At 53.3% G+C, this 19520-nt stretch overlaps 8 protein-coding genes across 8 annotated transcripts; 3 read left to right on the forward strand and 5 right to left on the reverse strand.

The window, feature by feature from the left end:
* Positions 1 to 436: 436 nt before the first annotated feature.
* On the forward strand, positions 437 to 4069 carry syj1 (Inositol-1,4,5-trisphosphate 5-phosphatase 1; the record flags this gene model as incomplete). Its single annotated transcript, XM_064836770.1, has 2 exons — positions 437 to 1841; positions 1875 to 4069. The coding sequence occupies 2 exons, from the start codon at positions 437 to 439 to the stop codon at positions 4067 to 4069; spliced, it is 3600 nt and encodes a 1199-aa protein (XP_064695403.1).
* A 90-nt stretch (positions 4070 to 4159) lies between these two features.
* Positions 4160 to 5941, reverse strand: LTS14_004069 (uncharacterized protein; the record flags this gene model as incomplete). The annotated part of the gene is made up of 2 exons (XM_064836771.1): positions 4160 to 5630; positions 5688 to 5941. 2 exons carry the CDS (start codon positions 5939 to 5941, stop codon positions 4160 to 4162), a joined length of 1725 nt encoding a protein of 574 aa, XP_064695404.1.
* Positions 5942 to 6836: 895 nt separating this feature from the next.
* On the reverse strand, positions 6837 to 7578 carry LTS14_004070 (uncharacterized protein; the record flags this gene model as incomplete). Its single annotated transcript, XM_064836772.1, has 3 exons — positions 6837 to 7314; positions 7369 to 7425; positions 7481 to 7578. 3 exons carry the CDS (start codon positions 7576 to 7578, stop codon positions 6837 to 6839), a joined length of 633 nt encoding a protein of 210 aa, XP_064695405.1.
* Positions 7579 to 8438: 860 nt separating this feature from the next.
* On the forward strand, positions 8439 to 10041 carry PSH1 (E3 ubiquitin ligase; the record flags this gene model as incomplete). Its single annotated transcript, XM_064836773.1, has 2 exons — positions 8439 to 9967; positions 10035 to 10041. The coding sequence occupies 2 exons, from the start codon at positions 8439 to 8441 to the stop codon at positions 10039 to 10041; spliced, it is 1536 nt and encodes a 511-aa protein (XP_064695406.1).
* A 925-nt stretch (positions 10042 to 10966) lies between these two features.
* On the reverse strand, positions 10967 to 12394 carry SPE1 (Ornithine decarboxylase; the record flags this gene model as incomplete). Its single annotated transcript, XM_064836774.1, has 1 exon — positions 10967 to 12394. One exon carries the CDS (start codon positions 12392 to 12394, stop codon positions 10967 to 10969), a length of 1428 nt encoding a protein of 475 aa, XP_064695407.1.
* An 860-nt stretch (positions 12395 to 13254) lies between these two features.
* ERD1 (protein-ER retention protein) lies at positions 13255 to 14451 on the forward strand (the record flags this gene model as incomplete). Its single annotated transcript, XM_064836775.1, has 2 exons — positions 13255 to 14125; positions 14183 to 14451. 2 exons carry the CDS (start codon positions 13255 to 13257, stop codon positions 14449 to 14451), a joined length of 1140 nt encoding a protein of 379 aa, XP_064695408.1.
* A 300-nt stretch (positions 14452 to 14751) lies between these two features.
* PTR2_1 (peptide transporter ptr2) lies at positions 14752 to 16693 on the reverse strand (the record flags this gene model as incomplete). Its single annotated transcript, XM_064836776.1, has 3 exons — positions 14752 to 16178; positions 16243 to 16371; positions 16432 to 16693. The coding sequence occupies 3 exons, from the start codon at positions 16691 to 16693 to the stop codon at positions 14752 to 14754; spliced, it is 1818 nt and encodes a 605-aa protein (XP_064695409.1).
* A 1153-nt stretch (positions 16694 to 17846) lies between these two features.
* On the reverse strand, positions 17847 to 19371 carry LTS14_004075 (uncharacterized protein; the record flags this gene model as incomplete). The annotated part of the gene is made up of 2 exons (XM_064836777.1): positions 17847 to 18804; positions 18863 to 19371. The coding sequence occupies 2 exons, from the start codon at positions 19369 to 19371 to the stop codon at positions 17847 to 17849; spliced, it is 1467 nt and encodes a 488-aa protein (XP_064695410.1).
* Positions 19372 to 19520: the final 149 nt, after the last annotated feature.

Raw genomic sequence — 19520 nt, forward strand, 5'->3', positions numbered from 1 at the left:
GATGGCGTTAAACGGTTTACTGGAGCTTTTTCGTTCAGCGTTCGAAACGATTGTGAGAGTTTGCGGCCCTTCGCAACCATGTCATCTACTCGATCCATATGTAGCGAGCTACGAGATCGCTCAACAGCATGTCAATTGTACTTCGGGTTTCATCATCATCCAAATCTCTTCCGTATTGCGTGTGACGACGATAAATCGTGGCGCTGAATTTCTGGGTGGCGCGTGCACTGCCTCGTTGACAGCACCTTGCATATCTGTCTGACATTCAATCCCTCCTCCACGGCCTCCATCTTATCAACATATCGGCTTGAGGGCACTCTTCGTCTGCTGTGATCGACCCTGAGAGGTAGGATTAATACTTGCAGTGATATCCGGATTAGGTACGACAGGACCACGAGCGAAGGAAGGATCAGCGCCAGCATGAGCGCCTTGCACCATGAAATTATTCATTCGCGATCAGCCTCGCGCACTGGCTCTTGCGACAGACACACATGTCCTCATCCTACGACATAGTCCCTCTAATTCAGCTCTCACACTCCACAAAACTGCTTCTTCGACTTCTGTTGGCGAGAGTGGCACGCCACGATGTATAGTCGAGTTCTCACCATGGGAGGCCCAGGACATGAGCGAATACCGTTCTCTATCTTCCCTCAAAGTCCAAGGCACGCTGGGCTTGGTGACTCTCGAGCGGGACGTATTTCTGTGTGTGGTTAATGGGAGCTCGCACGTTGCTACTGTCCGACCAGGAGAAACGGTGCAGAGGATCCTGAGCGTGGAGTTTCATTGCTTGACTCGGTCTGATTTTGATCATTTGCTTAATGAGCAAATCAATCCTTTCCCAACGGATGATCTGGATGCAGGTGGGCACGATCATGGAAGGAATCAGGAGCCGTTGCTTGAGCATCCTTGTATGGCTTTGAAAAAGTTGTTGAGTGGTGGCAGCTTCTATTACAGTGCCGACTTTGACCTTACAAAAAGGCTGCAGGATCGACCGCCCGAAGGCAGCACGGTCGCTATTGATAGTCTTGATGCCGGGTTCTTGTGGAACACTTTCATGATTCAACCACTGGTCGAATTCCGATCAAGGCTTTCCGAGCGGGAGAAAGAGGCACTTGATCAGTCGAAGATATTGACGTCTGCTATTCGAGGTTTTGCTTCGACCGTTACTGTACCTGCATCTTCTTCACCAGCAAGGATGCGAGCTGCTGGCTTCCCGTCAAACATGACGCTCATCTCACGACTGTCTTGCCGTCGAGCAGGCACCCGCTTCAATGCCCGTGGTATCGACGATGATGGCAACGTCGCCAATTTCGTGGAGACAGAGACAATCTTCTGCACTGACACGATCTGCTTCTCCTATGTGCAGATCCGAGGCAGTGTCCCGATGTTCTGGGAGCAAGCTAGCGGACTACCTGGCCAGCAGAAGATCACGATCACGAGGTCTGCAGATGCCACCCAACCAGCCTTTGACAAGCACTTCGAACATATATCTAAAGCGTACGGCGATATATTTGTGGTTAATCTGCTCAGCGATGAGAAGTCTCAAGAAGTGCAGATTACACGGCAGTATCTCTACCACATCGAGCATAGTCTGCTCAACCAGAACGCGAAGCATCTTGGAGACTCAAGTGAGCATCTACACCTCAAGCACTTCAACTACGACTTCCACGCGCAGACTCGTGGGCCAAATGGGTACGAAGCGGCCAGTGGTATCAGGCGCTGGATCGAGCAGTCAGCCGTCTCCTTCGAGCATTTCTTGTCTGAGGAGGCACAGGAGATTGTCCAACGCGATGGTCGCAAGCAGTCTATCGTGGGACAGAATGTTGTCCTTGAACAGTCGGGTGTGTTTCGAACGAATTGCTTGGACTGTTTAGACCGCACAAATCTCATCCAGACCATAATTTCCCAAATGGCAGTTGAAATCTTCTTGCGGCAGCAGGACGAACGAAGCCCGACATCAGATTTCTGGGCACGGCATGGTACCCTCTGGGCCGATTGCGGAGATGCGCTATCAAAGATCTATGCTGGCACTGGAGCGCTCAAGTCGTCTTTCACGAGGTCTGGGAAGATGTCTTTTGCGGGTGCTCTGGCAGATGTGCGGAAGTCTGCACAGCGACTATACATCAACAACTTTGAGGACAAGGGCCGACAGAACACGATCGATATGTTACTCGGTCGGCTTATTGGACAGATCCCGGTACATCTGTATGATCCGATCAATGATTGGGTGACTGCTGAGTTGGCGAAACGACAAAGCGAGTATTCGTCTTCGGAGCAGATCAGCATCTTTGTCGGCACGTTTAATCTCAACGGCAAGACCGCCGGACCCGAGGACGATCTCTCGCTATGGCTTTGTCCGGATGCTGTGCAGTCGTCACCACTGGCTGATATAGTAGCTATAGCGTTTCAAGAGATCGTGGAGCTGGATGTGCAGCAGATCATGTCGACTGATCCTCACAGGCGCCAGGTATGGGAAGAAGCAGTACGCAAGACGTTGAACGTCAATTCTCGGCATCGTGGCTCGGATGAGTACGTTATGTTGAGAGGGGGGCAGCTCGTAGGTGCGTCTTTGGCTGTCTACGTCAAGGCGAACGTGCTACCTCTGGTCAAGAATGTTGAAGGTGCAGTGAAGAAGACTGGGATGAGTGGTATGGCTGGTAACAAAGGCGCGGTTGCTATACGGATGGAGTATGCCGAGACCTCGATCTGTCTTGTTACTGCGCACTTGGCTGCTGGATTTGCCAACTACGAGGAGCGAAACCAAGACTATCGCACAATTTCTGCTGGCTTACATTTCCAGCGGAACAGGACGATAGAAGACCACGATACCATTATCTGGGCTGGCGACTTCAATTACCGCATAGGTATGGACAACGAGCGAGCCAGATTGCTGATCAAGAAGGGCGATCTTGGCCAGCTATATGAGAATGATCAGCTCAACTTGCAGATGGTGCATGGCAAGACATTCCCGTTCTACACGGAAAAGACACCGAAGTTCTTGCCAACATACAAGTACAACTTATACACGGACGAGTACGATAGCTCGGAGAAGGCTCGAATACCTGCTTGGTGTGATCGGATTGTGACAAAGGGCGACAACCTACGGCAAATGCACTATGATACAGCCACCTTACGCTTCTCAGATCATCGTCCAGTATACGGCTACTTCCAGTGTACAATCAACGTCAGCGACCGCAACACGAAGGACAAAATCAGCGCTGAACTCTATGCAAAAAGAAGAGCAGACATCGGCAACAGAAGTGCGACACAAGGAGACGAGAGCGATGTCGAGTCGCTAATAGGTTACGAGTCGATCGAACCCGGCCTACCACCTGCTAGCTCTGACAAGAGGAAATGGTGGCTCGACAATGGTATGCCAGCTCGATCGACCGTCAAGCCACCAGCAGAGAACGGATATGTGCCCAACCCTGCTCGGCCATCGAATCCCTTCTCGCCTGCTACGGAGCCCGACTGGGTGAAAGTCGAGAAGCCCAGTGCGCCGCCTTCGAGGACCGCCTCGAGAGCGAGCAATATCTCGCAAACATCCCGGGCAGGAGGTGAGGCGATTCCAGCAAGGAAGCTTGCCCCTTCGCCTGGTACATCTGGCCTGTCTAACGAGGAAATGGCGCCGCCGCCTAGACCACCGCGACCTGCCACGTTCAACAATGACGATGGAAAAGTGCATATGAAGCAGACACTGCGCAAACCTGCTCCGCCGCCCAAGCCATCGAAACCGGCACTTTTGCGTTCCGAGACCGGCGAGTCCACGGCTTCTTCTGTGGGCTCCTCGCGTGCTCCGCCACCCGCCCCAGAGCCGAGGAGAGTCCTAAGTAAGGCTCCAACAATGCCTGGAACTGGTGACGCACAGCCGTCTCGAGTCGCTTCAGGTGCGAGTTTCGTGTCAGCGAGAAGCCAACAGCCGCCTCAGCCTCCTCCATCCAGAACACTGAAGAAAGCCGTCCCGGATAGCACGCCCTCGCTACCTTCTCGACGAGATACGAGCGGCCTCATGGATCAAGGAGGTGATGGGGGAGATATGAAGGGATGGGAACCGTTGAAACCATTGTGATGTCAATATTTGAACTCAATGTTCGTCAATAAATTATGATATATGATCTACTCTACCAACTCGTCTCAGATGACAAGTCTTCCCGCCCCTTCACACAGCAAACCCACCACTGTTCAACTGCCTAGGCTCCCCGGCCGCCTCAAAAGTGCCATTCTCCAACCGTCTCAACGACTGCGCAGTAGACTGCCCAGGAGCAATCCAAGTAACATTATGCCCCCTCGCCTTCATAAAACTCACCGTCTCATTATCATAAGCCCACTCGAACGAGATCTGGTTCGGTACAAGCTGGTCGTGGAATCTTGGCTTCGCCAGCGCTTGAGGGGCAGTCATGTTCTGGTCTAATACGTGCCAGAGATTCTGCAGAGTAGCTGTGATGATACGACTGCCGCCTGCCGCTGCTACGGCGAAGTAGACGCTTCCGTTCGCGTGCTCGACTATGGTGGGTGTGATGGAGGACAAAGGTCGTTTGCCAGGACGGATGTAGTTCGAGGGACTGGGAATGTAGCCGAAGGCGTTGCTGGAGCCGGGGATGGAGAAATCGTTCATTTCATCGTTCAAGATTACACCTGTCTCGGGCACCATGATGTGGCTTCCAAACAGCAAGTTTACGGTCGTGGTGATGGAGATCGTCATACCTGATTTGTCACTTGTTACTACGGCGGAGGTTCCTGGTGTCACCAAAGACTCGAAGCCAGAAGGGTCGTAGGCCGAGACGTTCAGAGTATGTTCTGGGTTGATCTTGGCTCGGACAGCAGCGGCAGTAGTCTCAGATAGCATATCGGCCTGGTACGCGTCCATACCTTTCACGAACGATGGATCCCCTAACTCAGATCGTTGGCCGTATGCAAAGCGGATAGCTTCGTCAAATAGATGCGTGCTCTCGTCCACTGTGGAGGCTTCCCCGATTGTCGTATAGCCCTCAATGATCTTCATCACGCTGGCTAAGACGGTACCAGAAGAAGGTGCACTACCGCTCGTAATCTTGTAGTCGCGGTAGCTGATGGCTGAAGGCGGTCGAATAGCAACAGTGTAATTCTTCAGATCGGCCAAGGTCATGATTCCGCCCGTAGTATTGATTGTATCGATCGTAGCTTCCGCTATCGGGCCAGTGTAGAAGGCGTCGGGACCACGTTTCGCTATTGACTCCAGTGTATCGGCATATCGTCGTCTTGTAATTGTATCGCCAAGGCCAAGCAAAGTCCCATTTGGTGCGAAGTCAATCGCCCATGTTGGCTCATTGACCAGGAAATTATCAATACCTACGATTGCAGATGCCATGTAGCGTACCAGATCCGGTGTAACTGTGAATCCGTTGCGAGCGACTTGCACAGCAGGCATGACAAGATCAACCCAAGGTAGCACGCCAAAGTTCTCATGCAGATGCTGGAGACCTCTGACCTCGCCTGGCACACCACTAGCTAGACCGGTGTAGATGGAGCTATTGGTGTTGTTGTTGTACATATCCTGAGTCGCAGCCGCTGGAGCAGTCTCACGGAAGTCGATGAACTCGTAGCTCCCGTTACTGTGGCGAGCCAACATGAAGCCGCCTCCGCCAACGCCGCTGCTTAAGGTCAGGATATGATGGAAGAGGTGTGCTGGCTGGCTTGGCGTCACCTACCTGTGGTACATGCCTATAACGCCGACGCAAAAGACAGTAGCCACCATACTATCAGCGGCGTTGCCACCAGCCTTCAGCACGTCGATGCCGATGTTGCTGCATATCGAGCTCTCGGAGGCCACAGCACCGAGTTTATTGTCGTCGCAGTCATCGCCGCCACTGCCGCCATAACCGCCGTGAGAAGGCCACGATGGTAATGCAAGTGCAATGCCAGTGGTCAGTAGCGAAAGAGAAAGGCAAGCGTGGGTCCGCATGTTCGATAGTAGTGTAGGTGAATGGTGTAGTCAAGTGACCAAGGGAAGATAGGATACCTAGACATTACATCCTCCCTACAGAATCAATCTCTTCGGCATGCAGGTTCTATCATGGCCCCTCACTCCAGACCCTCATCGACAGAAACAAGGTTACATTTGCACAACAAACCCCACTTCACCATGATCCTATGTCCGTTCGTGGAAGGAGGAATTGATCTTATCTCGAAAAGCCATGCACGTCACTGGACAAACTCGATAAAATTCGTGCCTGAGGCTCAAAAGTTTCTAAACAACATGGTATCTTTATATACCCTAGTAGTTCCTACTCAGCCTCGCCTTGGCATCCTTGACATGCCACACCCCGCCCTTCCCAATACTCCACATCTCGTGCTGGCGAAAAGCAAAATTCACGGGATCTTTCCCACCACCACCAACCCGAATAGACCCCAGCGTCCAGGCCGATTCCGGGTCCAGCACATCAACAGCCTCGCCAGCAGCCCCGAAAACCCGTCCTTCCCCAAACGCCCTGATGCCGTCCCAGAAGTACTGGATCGCTCGGCTCATGAGTCGCTAATTCAGTAGCAGCGGCAGCTTATCACCAACCCATGAAGCAGCAAAGTCCCAAGCCCACATGTCGCGGCCGCCTTGATTGTTACGAAGGAACATTTTCGTAGAGGCATCTGAGGCGCCGGTATCGGAGAGCTAGAGCGGTCTCCCATCGTGAGAGAGCGTGATGCCGTTTGGGTTGCCTGGGTTGAGGAAGGTGAGTGGTTTGATGCGTCTCGTGGTGCCGTTGACGAAGTAGACTGTCGGCGAAGTTGGGGCGTTGTAAGGATGAAGCGAGCGGCCCTGTATATGTCTGTCAGTGTGGTGAATCGTGCGTTTCGGCTGATACTTACATGCCTGACGACGAGTCAGTCATGTAGTAATTCCCCTCCCGATCCATCTCAAGGTCGTTAAAGCTGATGAATGGCCTCTTGAAGTAATTGTTGAGCCCGAGCGTTTGTTCTAAAGTGTAGGGGTCGATGGTGGCAAGGTAGCCTGTCTCGTTGAGACTGCCGTCGGTGACGAAATGCAACTTGCCTTGCTGGTACACACAACCATGCACATTGTACGTTGGAGGCACGGTGAGAATCCTGCTTAGATTGTTGGTCCTGACATCGAGCAGGTACTGCCAGTTGTGTGAGCCGTTGATGCCTCCAGGCGGGCCCCACTCCACGAAGAAGAGCTGGCCCGTTTCGGGTATATAGCAGGAAGCTTCGTGGATTTGAAAAGGGAGACCTTGGAGCTGCTCGACTGTGGTGTTTGATCCAATAATGTCGAAAAAGCGTTCATCATAGGCTACGAAGCTGCTTTGGATGACACGCTCATTGCTAGGATACAGTCATCAATATTTGGCTGGCATGAAATACGCTGAGCCTGCCTACATTGCTTCTACTCTGATATCCGAGACGTTCGCAGCGGATGGAGCTTCCCAGATCGTCCTGTTGAAATGTCCGGTTTGACTGCTAATAGAGGGTCTTTATTCGACCACCACACCCAGCGATCAGAGTCAAACCCGGCGGGCAGAGCGTCCAGCTGAGCGAGAACGGAGCCGAAGAGGCCGAGCAGGGGAACAGTTTGATCGGAGTGAACATCTTTTGTGGTTGGAGATGTCATTCGTCTGCTATCCTTCACTTACATGGCTTGCCACTGTAGGCTCCGAAGGCTCGACTACTCCGGACATGACGGCATGCCATGGCCCCATGGGGACGACCTGGAAGGCGATCGCTTGACAAGAGATCAAACCGGCTCCTGATCTTCTGGCTCATCGTCCGTCCATGGTCGAATTGGCGAGATTTCTGTTCCAAGAAATGCCTAGCATTCCTGCTCTTTGGCATTTTCGTCGTTTCGGAGTGGGTGCTCGGAGAAAGAGTAGGATTTTGGCGATAAGTATCTATCACTACTCCACTAGGTAGCTACATAGCTGCCCGTGTGACTCGTCAGGACCTAGCACGATCGTCTTCGTGGCCTCGTAGCATGCTTCGTGATATACGGCTTGCCGAACGACGTTCCATGCTCAATCATGCTTCGTGCTACAGCACTGATTGTCCTTGATTCGTGGGAGATGCGATCTATCCACCACAGGATGACGATCGAGTATGAGCTGTGAACGCACTACTTATTGAGGCCGGTGAAGGCATTTGAGGAGAGGAGAAGATGTTTCCATCGCGATCTTTCATATACTGTGATTTGCAAAAGTCGTGCCTGAGGCTTCGTCGCTTAGTCACTCGGCAGGGCTTAGTGCGACGCTACTGGGCCCTCACGCGTCAGGGCGTGATTCGGTTCGAAAGGCTGCCCAGCTTGAAGCTTTACCTTTACACTTCACTGACAGCAAACACCAAGTTCCTTCGCCACTCGTGTGTGTGATGAGTCGACCCCAGCGTCTTCTCACCAACTCATCGACGCGCACGATATGGATCACCTGCCTGCTGGTAATCCCCGCAAACGCATCAAGATGTCGAGAAGTGGTGCCAAGGCTTCACAATCACCGGTCGATAACACAAACATGGCAACCATGTCACTGCCAATCACCACAAACGGCGAGAGTTCCACGACAGCCCAGCTTCGAGGCGACCACGAGGAGACGTGTCCACACCAAGCCGACGTCAAAACACTTCGCGAAGATGTCCACTCAATATCAGAGACGCTGCGCTGCGCGATCTGCAGTCGCTGGATGTACGAACCGTACGGTCTGGCATGTGGGCATACCTACTGCTACAGCTGCCTGGCACAGTGGCTAGGCGGCAATCAGAAGAAGACGTGTCCCGACTGCAGGACAGTCATCACACAACAGCCTACACCCTCTTACGTGCTTCGCGAATTGGTGCTGATGTTCGCGAGTCGTAAGCAGCTGCTGCCTGATGGCGAAACTGCGGAAGAACACAGCGGCTTGGCGAAAGACGAGGCAGCGATCGTGGCTAAGGACAAGGCTGACCAGGATCCGAGGACTGGTGGGCTGTTCAAGGGCGTTTTTGGCCGTGGTCGCAGACTCATGCCTATGCATGATCCTGGCGACGGTGTAGACAGGTGTCCGCGATGTCATTGGGAGGTGGAGCATGGGATGTGCGAAAGGTGCGGTCTGCCGGTGGGCGACGGAGCAAGCGATTTCTCAGTGGAAGAGCCGGACACGGATGACGAGGTGGATCATGATTTTGGCGACTACGACGGCGACGCTGATGACTTGGATATGATTGCGCGTGCTGGTCGAGACTTTGACTCCGATGGGGACTCCATGGGCATGGACGATTTGGATCCGGCACTGATTGATGCAGCGTTCGGTCCTCCAAACACGTACCATGACCCTCAGGGGGTTCCCACGCCAGCTGGTAGACGACGCAGAGCCGGCGGTCCTATACCTATACCTGTCAGCTCTGACGTGGACGACTCGGATGAGGACGACGATGAGCATGACTCCGAATTAGACGCGTTCATCGACGACGAAGCTGAAGAGTCGGCCAGTGAGCAGGAGGCACATATGGACGGGTCATCTGACAGAGACTCCGCTGTCCATGGTTCGGCACAGCCGATCAGACGTCGAGGCCGAGCGCAGGTGGTTGTGTTGGACGACGAGGAAGAACCCGGCCGTGCAGCAGACGCAGCGATACCGATTGATGACTCCGAGGATGATGCTCCTGTTCGCGGATCTACTGGCGGCCAGAACAAGCGCAGCCACGTGGTACCAAGACGAGGTCCAGTGCTCATTTCAGATGACGATGAGTCAGAATCTGATGATGGGAACGAACACAACGCAAGACCAAACCCAGCAAGTTTTGGCAGAGCACGATCAGTTGAGTATCAAGGCTCAGAGAATGGCGGGAGAGCACCGTCCACGAATTATGACGAAGACTCCGAGCCCGCAAGCCAGGGCTCGATCCGGCACGATTATCACGACTACACACACGATGACGACGAGGAGGACGACGATTCCAACGATGACCATGATAGTGATGAGGATGACGAAGACGACGATGATGTGGCGAATGGGTACGCTTTGGGTCCGCATGAATCTCATGTCTGAAAGTTGACACCCATCTGCTAACAAACATCGCAGATACTAGCCCTAATCCTCCAGCCTCCACGCGCAACACTCACCGGCTCGAGACGAACACTTCTCGTCGCAGTCGCCACGCCAACGCGCCGCTCCCTAATAATCCACGCCGCCACTCACCCTCTCCTTCGACCCTAGCAGGACCATCAACCACAACCCGCCGCGGCGGCATGTTCGCCTCCGCCTTCAACGACCGCAATAGCAGCCTCCCCACCACCCACCGTCCCAACCACAGCGCGCGCACAACACAAAACCCATCCAGCCATCCCTTCCAGCTCTCAAACACACTAGCAGGCATCAATACCCGCCGACAAGCTTCCAGCAATACCAACCATAACAACAACGTCACACGCAGCGCTTCTGCAACAAGCTCCTACAGCAGTCCAGGCGGCGTGGAAGTCGGCTCCTCTCGGGAAAGTGGCGGCAGGGCGTCCAGCAGCAGTAGTCGCACGGCTGGAAGGCCTGATTCACCAGTCAGGGAGAGGCGCAGGAAGGCACTGGGGGGGGACCGTGGCAATCCTTCTGGATCTCGGGGGTTGTTCAGTCGGGAGGACTACTTGTACTAGATCTTCTGATCGAGGTGGAGAAAGGAGAGTTTGAGGGTGAGGGGGCCTCGACTCTGCTTATCATAGTGCGAGCCAGGGCAGGCACTTCAGAACTCTGGGATGACAGTATAGGTATCGACTCATCAAGTCCATTGTTGGTGAGGGGCTATGGCGGCACAGGACAGGACAAGTAGTATTAGTGCCACTACTCAACTAAGACGAAAACCCACCCACGCTATAAGATGAAAACACCAAAGACTTTTTACGATTCCACCCAACCTAACCCATGCAACCGCGAAAGAAATCCCTTGACTTCGACTGTACCATTCGCTCACTTAACCCCACCACGCACACCCACTCATGCAACCCAACCCTCCCTCATCACAAAACTCAAAACCCAAGAACAGCACTAGCCCCAGCCTCCGAACTAACATAAATCGTCTCATGCTTATCCGTGAACCCATTGAACTTCGTAGCCGAGCACTTGGTATACGCACCCATGTCCTCAAAGTACAACCAATCGCCCACATCGACCGTCTGAGCGGACTTCCACTGCTCGGAGATGCAGTCGATGCCGTCGCAGGTCGGGCCCCAGATGGAGTAGGTGATTGCTTTGCCTCCGATACTAGGATCCGTGGAGTTGGTGTCTTCGGAGGCGGAGGTATAGCCCGAGTCGGTCAGGGACTCGGTGCTGGAACTGAGGTCGTAGTTGTAGTTGTTCTGCTTGCGGGACGTGCTGAGGATTTGAGGGATGGGGTGTTGATGGTCAAAAATGATGCTCGAGAAGTTGCCGTAGACGCCGTCGTTGAGGTAGAGCATGTAGCTCTTCTCTCCCGTCTCTCGATCCTCCACTGTACGACGCGCGATGACGTTACAGGCGAGTGTGAAGGCGCTGCTGGTGTAGTAGCGGCCTGGCTCGGCGATGATGCGGATGCTGGAGGGCATGTGGGCTTCCAAAGCCATGTTGAGGACGTCTGCCGTTTCTTCGAAAGTCTCGGAGACGAAACCCCCGCCCACGTCTAGGGTGTGTGGAGCGAAGCCGAGAGCTTTGGCGCGGTCGAAGACGTCGCGGGCATCTGTTACCGCTTTGACGAAGGCCGCAGTATCTGTGGCACCGGATCCGACGTGGAAGGCTACGCCTGCGATGTTCAGATCCAGTTCCTTAGCGAGCTCAAGAAGTTCTTGCGTGTTCTCCATGCTAGCGCCGAACTTATTGCTCAGACGACACAAGCTGGCCGAGTCATCGGTCAGGATGCGCAGGTAGAGTTCAGCCTCCGGACACAACTCCTTGACTTTGTACAGCTCATCGGTGTTGTCGAACGTCATCTGTCTGACGTTTTGCTTCGCCGTGTAGCGAAGGTAGCTTTTGGTCTTGCACGGCTGGGCGTAGATGATCCGAGAGGGGTCGACACCGATCTTCAGCACCTGCTCGATCTCGGCCTTGCTGGCACAATCGAAGCCTGCACCGAGAGTTGCCAGCAGTTGCAGAACAACTGGATCAGGGTTGCACTTGATGGCGTAGTGCGGCGTGACTCGAGGCAGGTTCTTCTTCCAGCGCATATGCTGACGGTAGACCTCACCGATGTCCGCCACAAAGAAGGCATCCTCTTCTCCCGCCTCGCACTCGCTTGGGTTGACACTCTTGATATGCTTCTGCAGAGCAGCACCAATCATCTCCTTGGCAATCTTGGCGGCATTGTTGGGCACATAGTCGTTCCTTCCAAAATCATGGTCAGAGATACAGTTGATCTCTTGCTCAATCTTCACCGGTCCATACTGATGATCGTTGTTGAAAGCGTCGACAGCGCTTGGTGCCATAACCATTCCCGGTTATGACAGATATATATGGTTGAAATCCTTGGGTCTCGGGGGTGGGTCTTAAGGTGGCTTGAAAGGCGCGAAGCCCAAAGCCAACAATCCTTGGTGGCGAGAGCTCGCAGAGTCTTCCCCAGTCAAGGGAAGGACTCCAAATAGGCTCTTATGCGGCAGCTGAGAGTCGTCGGCGAGCGAGGGAATGGCGTCGGGCGAGAAGAGCAGGAGTTCGAGTTCAAGGACTGAAGCCACGAGGTGCGTTCAAGTTTGGAAGGTGCCTTCGAGTCCGTCGAAGGCGGGTGTGGGGGTGATGTGGTCTTTGTCGGCGAGGTTGCTGACAGCAAGTAAAAGTGTTGGGAGGAGTGGTATGTTTGCAAGTAGGAAAGACAAAGGCACAGGTGAAGGTGAAAGTATTTCTTGAGGCATTAATTGCAAACTTTCGTGTCGGTCCCTTTTTCGCCCGTCGTGGCTCAGGGCACTGGGCCACTGGCACTGGCACTGGCACTGGAACTAGCGAGATACGTCACTCAGTAAATCAGAACTTGTCATATCAGGCTGCGAGGCTCGAGTCGTTCTGCAACTTAGTCGTGGCGAGATATCACAGACTGGGTGGGGACTGTGTACAGCCATAGTCGAGGACACCACGTGAGATAATGCTTGTGCATGTGTATATAGCCACGTTGTAGCACGACAAACATTTCGAGATGCACAATCGATAGGCATATGCAGCTAGCATCAACCCTGAACTCTAAGACTTGTGCCTTGCGCCACGCCCGTTTCGTCTGCACTCATACCTGAGGCTCAACATGTTCGCGGCTTTCTCCCTACCGTCTGACCAAATATGAGTTGACGACACCCCCTCCACAATGGCTGATCTGGATACCGAGCCCATATCATATCTGGATCCATACCTCCCACTCTTTCCACTCCCAGTCCGCCTGTCCTCCCTGGTAATCCTAGGAATATGGCTCTATGGAATAAACCTCCGCATCTTTCATGACATGAACCTGGACACAGCCACCCTCCTTTCCTACCCAACATCACCAAATCATCGATCAGTCTTCCGACTAGCTGCAATTCTATCCTTAATCCTCGGCATCTCAACAGCAACATTCTGGACAGTAACAGGTCTAGGCGATGTCGATTTAGCTCAATACTACCTCGTCCTCCCCAACATCACCCTCCTCCTCATCCTACTCCTAGTATTCGTGCTACCCAACCGCATCCTCTGGCCCAAACAAATCTGGCCGACGGGTCGTACCCGCCTCCGCCACACTCTGCTCCGTATAGGCATTGGTGGTCTCGCGCCCGAGGGCTCTGGCCGCTTCGGCGACATCCTGCTCGCTGATGCCTTGACATCCTATGCCCGGCCAATAACAGAGATCTATCTATCCTTCCGCTTACTCTTCACTTCCGCCGACCTTCCCATCACGGCAAAGGGAAAAGTGAATCGAGAAGTGCATCCATGGTTCCTGCTCTTACTTTTCAGCTGGCCGTTTCTGATCCGCATGCGACAATGCCATATTGCGAACCAGCCGGCTAATCTGCTCAAGTATGCGACCTCGATCGCTGTCCTGGCCATGTCGATGATCTACTCGCAGGATCCGTCAGATCCGTGGGCTGCTTGGGGATTGCCAGTAGCGGCTGTGGTGAATACATGCTATTCTTTTTACTGGGACGTGGCGCACGATTGGGATTTGAATCTGTTCTTCATGGAGGAGTATCCGAGGCCGAGTTGTAAGCAGACTGAGGTCATCATCTGGTACGAAATGTATGCTAACAATCGTCCTGCAGACCCCATTGGCCTTCGACAAAGATTACTGTTCAGTACGTGGAAATACTACGCCATTATCGCTCTGGACTTGGTGCTACGCTTCATGTGGACAGTACGCTTCCTTGCGCCGCACTTCAATGGAACCGAGCACGGCATCTTCGTGGTGGAGGTTCTAGAGATCGTGCGCAGATTCCTCTGGACCTTTTTCAGAGTCGAGGCGGAACAGCTCCGGAAGCTGAAGGAGCCATCTGATACCACTGAGATGGAAGAACAGCATATGATAGACTAATTCCCGGAACCAATGACAATGTGCCTGCAAAGATTTGTCATTCTGGTGAACTCAAGATGAACTTCGTGCTCTGTTCGATGCTTTGTTGCCGACCTTGTTCTTCTCGAAACAACACTATGTGCATTCAATACCTGCTCCCCAGAAAAATCCTCTTCGTCTCGCGTATAATCATCCAATTAAATGGTCTACTATACTGCTTGACTACTGCACAGAGGTCAGGGATGCCGAGCGCGTGATGCACACACGAGAAAGTGAAGAGAGGCGCGATTCATACTACACGACGCATCTATATGCCCACCTCTATATCTTCTCGGTCACCTCCTGCGCAGGGGCACCTCTTGCACTCCTCGCCGCACCATCCTCATCACTCTCCTCTCCTGCCTTCCCGTCCCAAGTGTCGTGCTGATCAAGCTTATTCATCTCCTCCTCCTGAGCATCGTAGTGATGGAAGATGAACCAGAAGATGGCCGATGTTGCCACGGAAGCCACGCCGACACCAGTGTACATCCACATGATTGCTGGGTCGCTGGTAGCGGGGACGAGGGCTTCGCTCAGGGCGGAGCCGATGGCGTTGGTGAAGAGGTAGAGTGACTGCACGAATGACTTCATGGAAGGTGGTGATTTGGTATAGGCGTATTCGAGACCAGTGACGGAGATGAAGATCTCGGCTACACCAATGAAGACGTAGGCTGGCGTTTGCACGGCGATGTGGACGTTGTTCGGGAGCGGTGTCTTGCCGTCCATCCCCGCGGGGCAGGCGCCTGGGCTGCCATAGCAAGGACCGCTGGAGTAAATGATATGCTGAACGATAGCGGCGTATGCCAAGCACAAACCAGCAAGGAAGAAGCCGATGGTAATGCGCATGATTGGCTTGAGCTCGATGTGCGCTCTTCGCAGCGCCGGGTAAACCAGACGATCTAGGATCGGGATAACGACGATGATACTGATAGGGTCGAAGTTCTGCATCAGATCGTTGGGCATGCCGTGTCCCTGCATCTGAGCAGCCTGGCTGACGAAGTTGGAGCTGAATTGACCGTAGCAGACCCAGAAGATGGGATAGAATGCGAAGACTTTGCAGGCTCGAAGAGCACGGACAAGCTCATCCACGAAGTGGTCATTCCAGGGCACAGTCTTGTTCTTGCCGTTTGCCGCGCGCCAAGTAGGTTTGGCAGCGTTATAGCTTCGTCCAGCAATCATCATGCCGATAGCCTTGAAGGCGTCTGTGATAATCGATCCCTGCGGTGGCCGGACTATGTAGAACTTGCGGCATACGATAAGGACCACGACACCTATTGTGAACATGCAGAAACAGAGGATGTATGCGCTCCAAAAGCCCTTATACTTCTCCATGAAAGGCGTGGCCAGTAGTGACAAGCAGCCAACGTTGATACACCAGTAGAAGATCATGTAGATGCGCTGGTAGGTGATCGCAGGATCGATGATAACTCGCTCGCCATTCTTCTCCGTCTTGATGGCCATCACTTTGCGGGTATATTGGTCGGCGATCAGAGGTGCGATGTTGGACTTGATACCGCCAGTGCCGAAGCCGATGACAATGATGGCCGCGACATATCCGCCCAGACTAGCTCCGTGTTCGATCGAAGTCGGTAGAGCAGTGGTCCAGAGGATTAGCAAGCCGATCCAGTAGACGAAAGCGAAGATGAGAATGGTCTTGTATTTGCCAAGGTATTGATCGGAGATGATCGCGCCCAAGATCGGTGTAATATCTTCACAAAGAGTCAGTATGGATTCGTAAATGGCTCCAGGATGAGTCCAGGCGGTTGCACTCACAGCAGAAGAACTGAAAGAATATGTTTAGACCCGTGGCACCTGCGTGTCCTAGACCAAGACCTCGTGGTCCGTCGTAGCCCTGGGGACTGTTGTTGATGTAGTTCTGGAACAATCCTTGGCACCCATAGTCTTAACTACGTGGTCAGCCGATACTTTAGAGAGACCACTGCTGATACGGAAAGCTCTCACATGTGAACCGTTCGCACAGCTCTACAATCGCGATAAGATATGCTGCACTTGGCAGATTCTCACCGATGCGTCGTAAGGTGTGCTTCTCTTGCTCGTTCGGCTCTTCGCCTTCCGCTGTAGGCTGGAGCTCGACATCTGTGATATCTCCCTTCTCGGCCACAGGCAAGGAACCACCGGTTAGATCTGTGGTGTGCTTCTGGTCGGTACGTTGCTCGAGTGTGGCGTGGAGCTCGGCGATGGTCTCCTCATGATTCTGTGCCATGGTGGTAGAGCTTGTAGAACGAAGCCAACTTGGCTGAAGCTTGGGAGAGCGGAACAGAGACGGACGAGATCAAGCAGAACGTAAAAGAGACACCGGGCGAGAGGACTGATAGATATACGGATCTGGTCGATCAACGCCTCCACCACCTACTTTCTAGCCCTCTACTTGAGGCATTTGCTCCGTCCGCTGCATCTCTTATCACTTGGCATACATTCTGGGAACACGCGACAGTGGAGCAAAGTCCTATGGCCAGCAGATCATCATGGATCCTGAGCAAATGAGAAAAGTCGAACAGCAGCGCGGTGGAGCATCAGGCCAAGACTTCAGGAAAGACAAGCTTTCATAATGCAACGCCAGGTCGAAGTGGTTGCATCGTTCGCCCGGGATCCGAATGGACCTTCTTGGCCGGCACAGTCTTATGCGGCTTGGTACTGCTTCTTGTGCTTGTGTTGGTGCAAGGCCTTTGACGTTGACGTGTGAAATGCCTCCGAATCAGCAATGTGTGGACACAAAGTCCCATTAAGTCTGACAGAGGTGCAAGAAGGGATCTTTAGGCTGTTACGGCTGTTTCTCGGCAATCATCTCGAACCATCTCCGATGAAATCTCTCGTCTGATCTCCACCCGAAATGGAGTCACAACCGCGATCAGTCAGGGATGTGCTTGTGCACTTGATGAACACGAGAGTTTGCAAATTGCATGACATACGAGGTCCTCGCGAGGGCAAGTGCAGCAAACAACTAGCGGACCGCGCCGCTACTGGACATGGAAGTGGCTGATTGTACATGTAGTGAATTCCACCTCATACGAACACCTGTGTCTTCGCAGGTGCCGCCCGCCAGCTTCGATCTTCGAGCCTCATGGTATCGCCAGGGGAATCCACTAATTGGATCTTATGCTGACTTGGATGGGTCGTTTTCAAAGGCCTGGTACAACAGTACTTACCACAATGGCATTACAAAGATCGTCGGACACCCCGCGCCGCAGTATTTTGAATCGATACGCGAAGGAAGCAACTGCTGAATGAGGTTTCGCTCGTATCGGAGATTTCGGGACATGTAACGCTTCTGTTCAGGGTGCCAACGTGCTTTGCGGAGCCCCATGGACAGCGCTCCGTGATCTACCCACGTACGAACCATACCGTCAACGAAGCCGTCACTGTGCTCGCTCAGCACACCATCGCTCGACCTCTGTCTGCAACTTGCCATGCTGTTCCTTCACGTTCTGCATCACAGTATTGACATACGTGCCTGCGTCCTCACGATCCTTCTCGCTCAGTCCTTGCCAAGTCTCGTCCATCAGGTCCATGACCGCAAAAAGTTGGTTGGGGAGCCACCTGATGATTGGACTGCCGCCTGTTGCTGTGGGATGGCTGCTACGGCGGATGATGTACTCGCGCGTGAACATCCAATGTCGCCAACGGAAGCTGCGGACGTGATCCAGCAACTTCAAATAGCTGACGGCATTCTCCACACTGCGCGAGCAGTAGCTTCGTACCCCAACGTCTTCTGCCTCCTGACGAACAGCAGCCAGGAACTCACGATGCGGCTTCGGTCGATAGCTGCGGAAGTCCTTGAGGATCTCAGTGAGCGGGTTTGACGGCATAGGAATCTGCAGCAGGCTGTCGAGTAGCGGTATGATGCTATCATTTGCACCTGATTCTCCACGGAAAGACATTGGCTTGTTGTCGTTCTCACCTTCGTAGATGACACCGTCTGGGAACATAGACTGGTTCGTGATGCCGAAGATGAACGTGCGGTACGAGATGTAGTCCTTGGGACGGGAGTTCGTCCACATGGTCTCCATCGATTCCTCGATAACGTGCATGGTGTCGAGCAGGAGCTCAAAGGCATTCGCGACCTTGCTGTCATCCCCTGTAGCTACTGCATCAAGCAGTTGTACGCTCCCGTCCACAAGACCTGACGAATGCTTGACCATATCGACGTGAGTGAGGATGAAGCCAGCCTCGGACGATTTAGGATCTAGTCCGTGCTCGAAAGCACGGATGAGACGGAGGTTGTCATACTCTGCTGTTCCGACGTCAGGATCGGCATAGCGAAAGTTGTATAGGCTGTAAGCTGCCGCATATGCCATGAAGGGGTGTATGCCAAGCCTGTGAATATATCACGTCAGTATCGAATGGTCGGCACAGTAGTGTTAGATGTCCTTACAGGTTGGCAGTCTTGACAAGTGGTCCAGCCAAGCACGCTGGCATAATCTGTCTGCCCAAGCCGTAGCCCTCCAAGCCTGTACTATATTTCTGCCAGCACGGTTCAAGGATGTATGCCGAAGCCAAGAAAGCGTAGTCTCGGAACACTGCTGTGATAATGGGTAGGTCGGGCTTACCGTCGCTTGTGACAAGATTGTCAATCTCGCTAGTAAGGTTCAGCAGAGCACCATTGTCGATGCGAGGACCCAGCTCAAATGTGGAAAGCAAGCCCGGGGTCCCGTCGAGCTTGGTCACCGGCATCGCGTTGGCTAGCTCTGATACTGCCTTGAAGGCCGCCGGAAGGTCATACATCGGTGCCTGCAATGGCATAAAGCCAGTGGACGTTGTGATGGTGAATGGATCGGCACCGTTGGGGGCCAGGGCAGGATCTTCGTCCAGGTGTGGAGCAACACCATGTATTCTACCAGCATGCTGTGGTCTCACGACCTTGTCTGACATGTAAGGAGACATGATGGAGTGATGAAGAGATATGTTTCGGTGGTCACGTGAGCGTGACAATGATATGGTTGATGTTGAGGAGAGGACGAAGGAACAACTTCTTAACTTCTGGGGAAGACTGTCGCTTATATCGCAGTGGCCGGAATGTTTGCGGCCATTGT

Source organism: Recurvomyces mirabilis, assembly GCF_035927965.1.
Source record: "Recurvomyces mirabilis strain CCFEE 5264 chromosome Unknown scaffold_9, whole genome shotgun sequence".
Taxonomy (NCBI): domain Eukaryota; kingdom Fungi; phylum Ascomycota; class Dothideomycetes; order Mycosphaerellales; family Teratosphaeriaceae; genus Recurvomyces; species Recurvomyces mirabilis.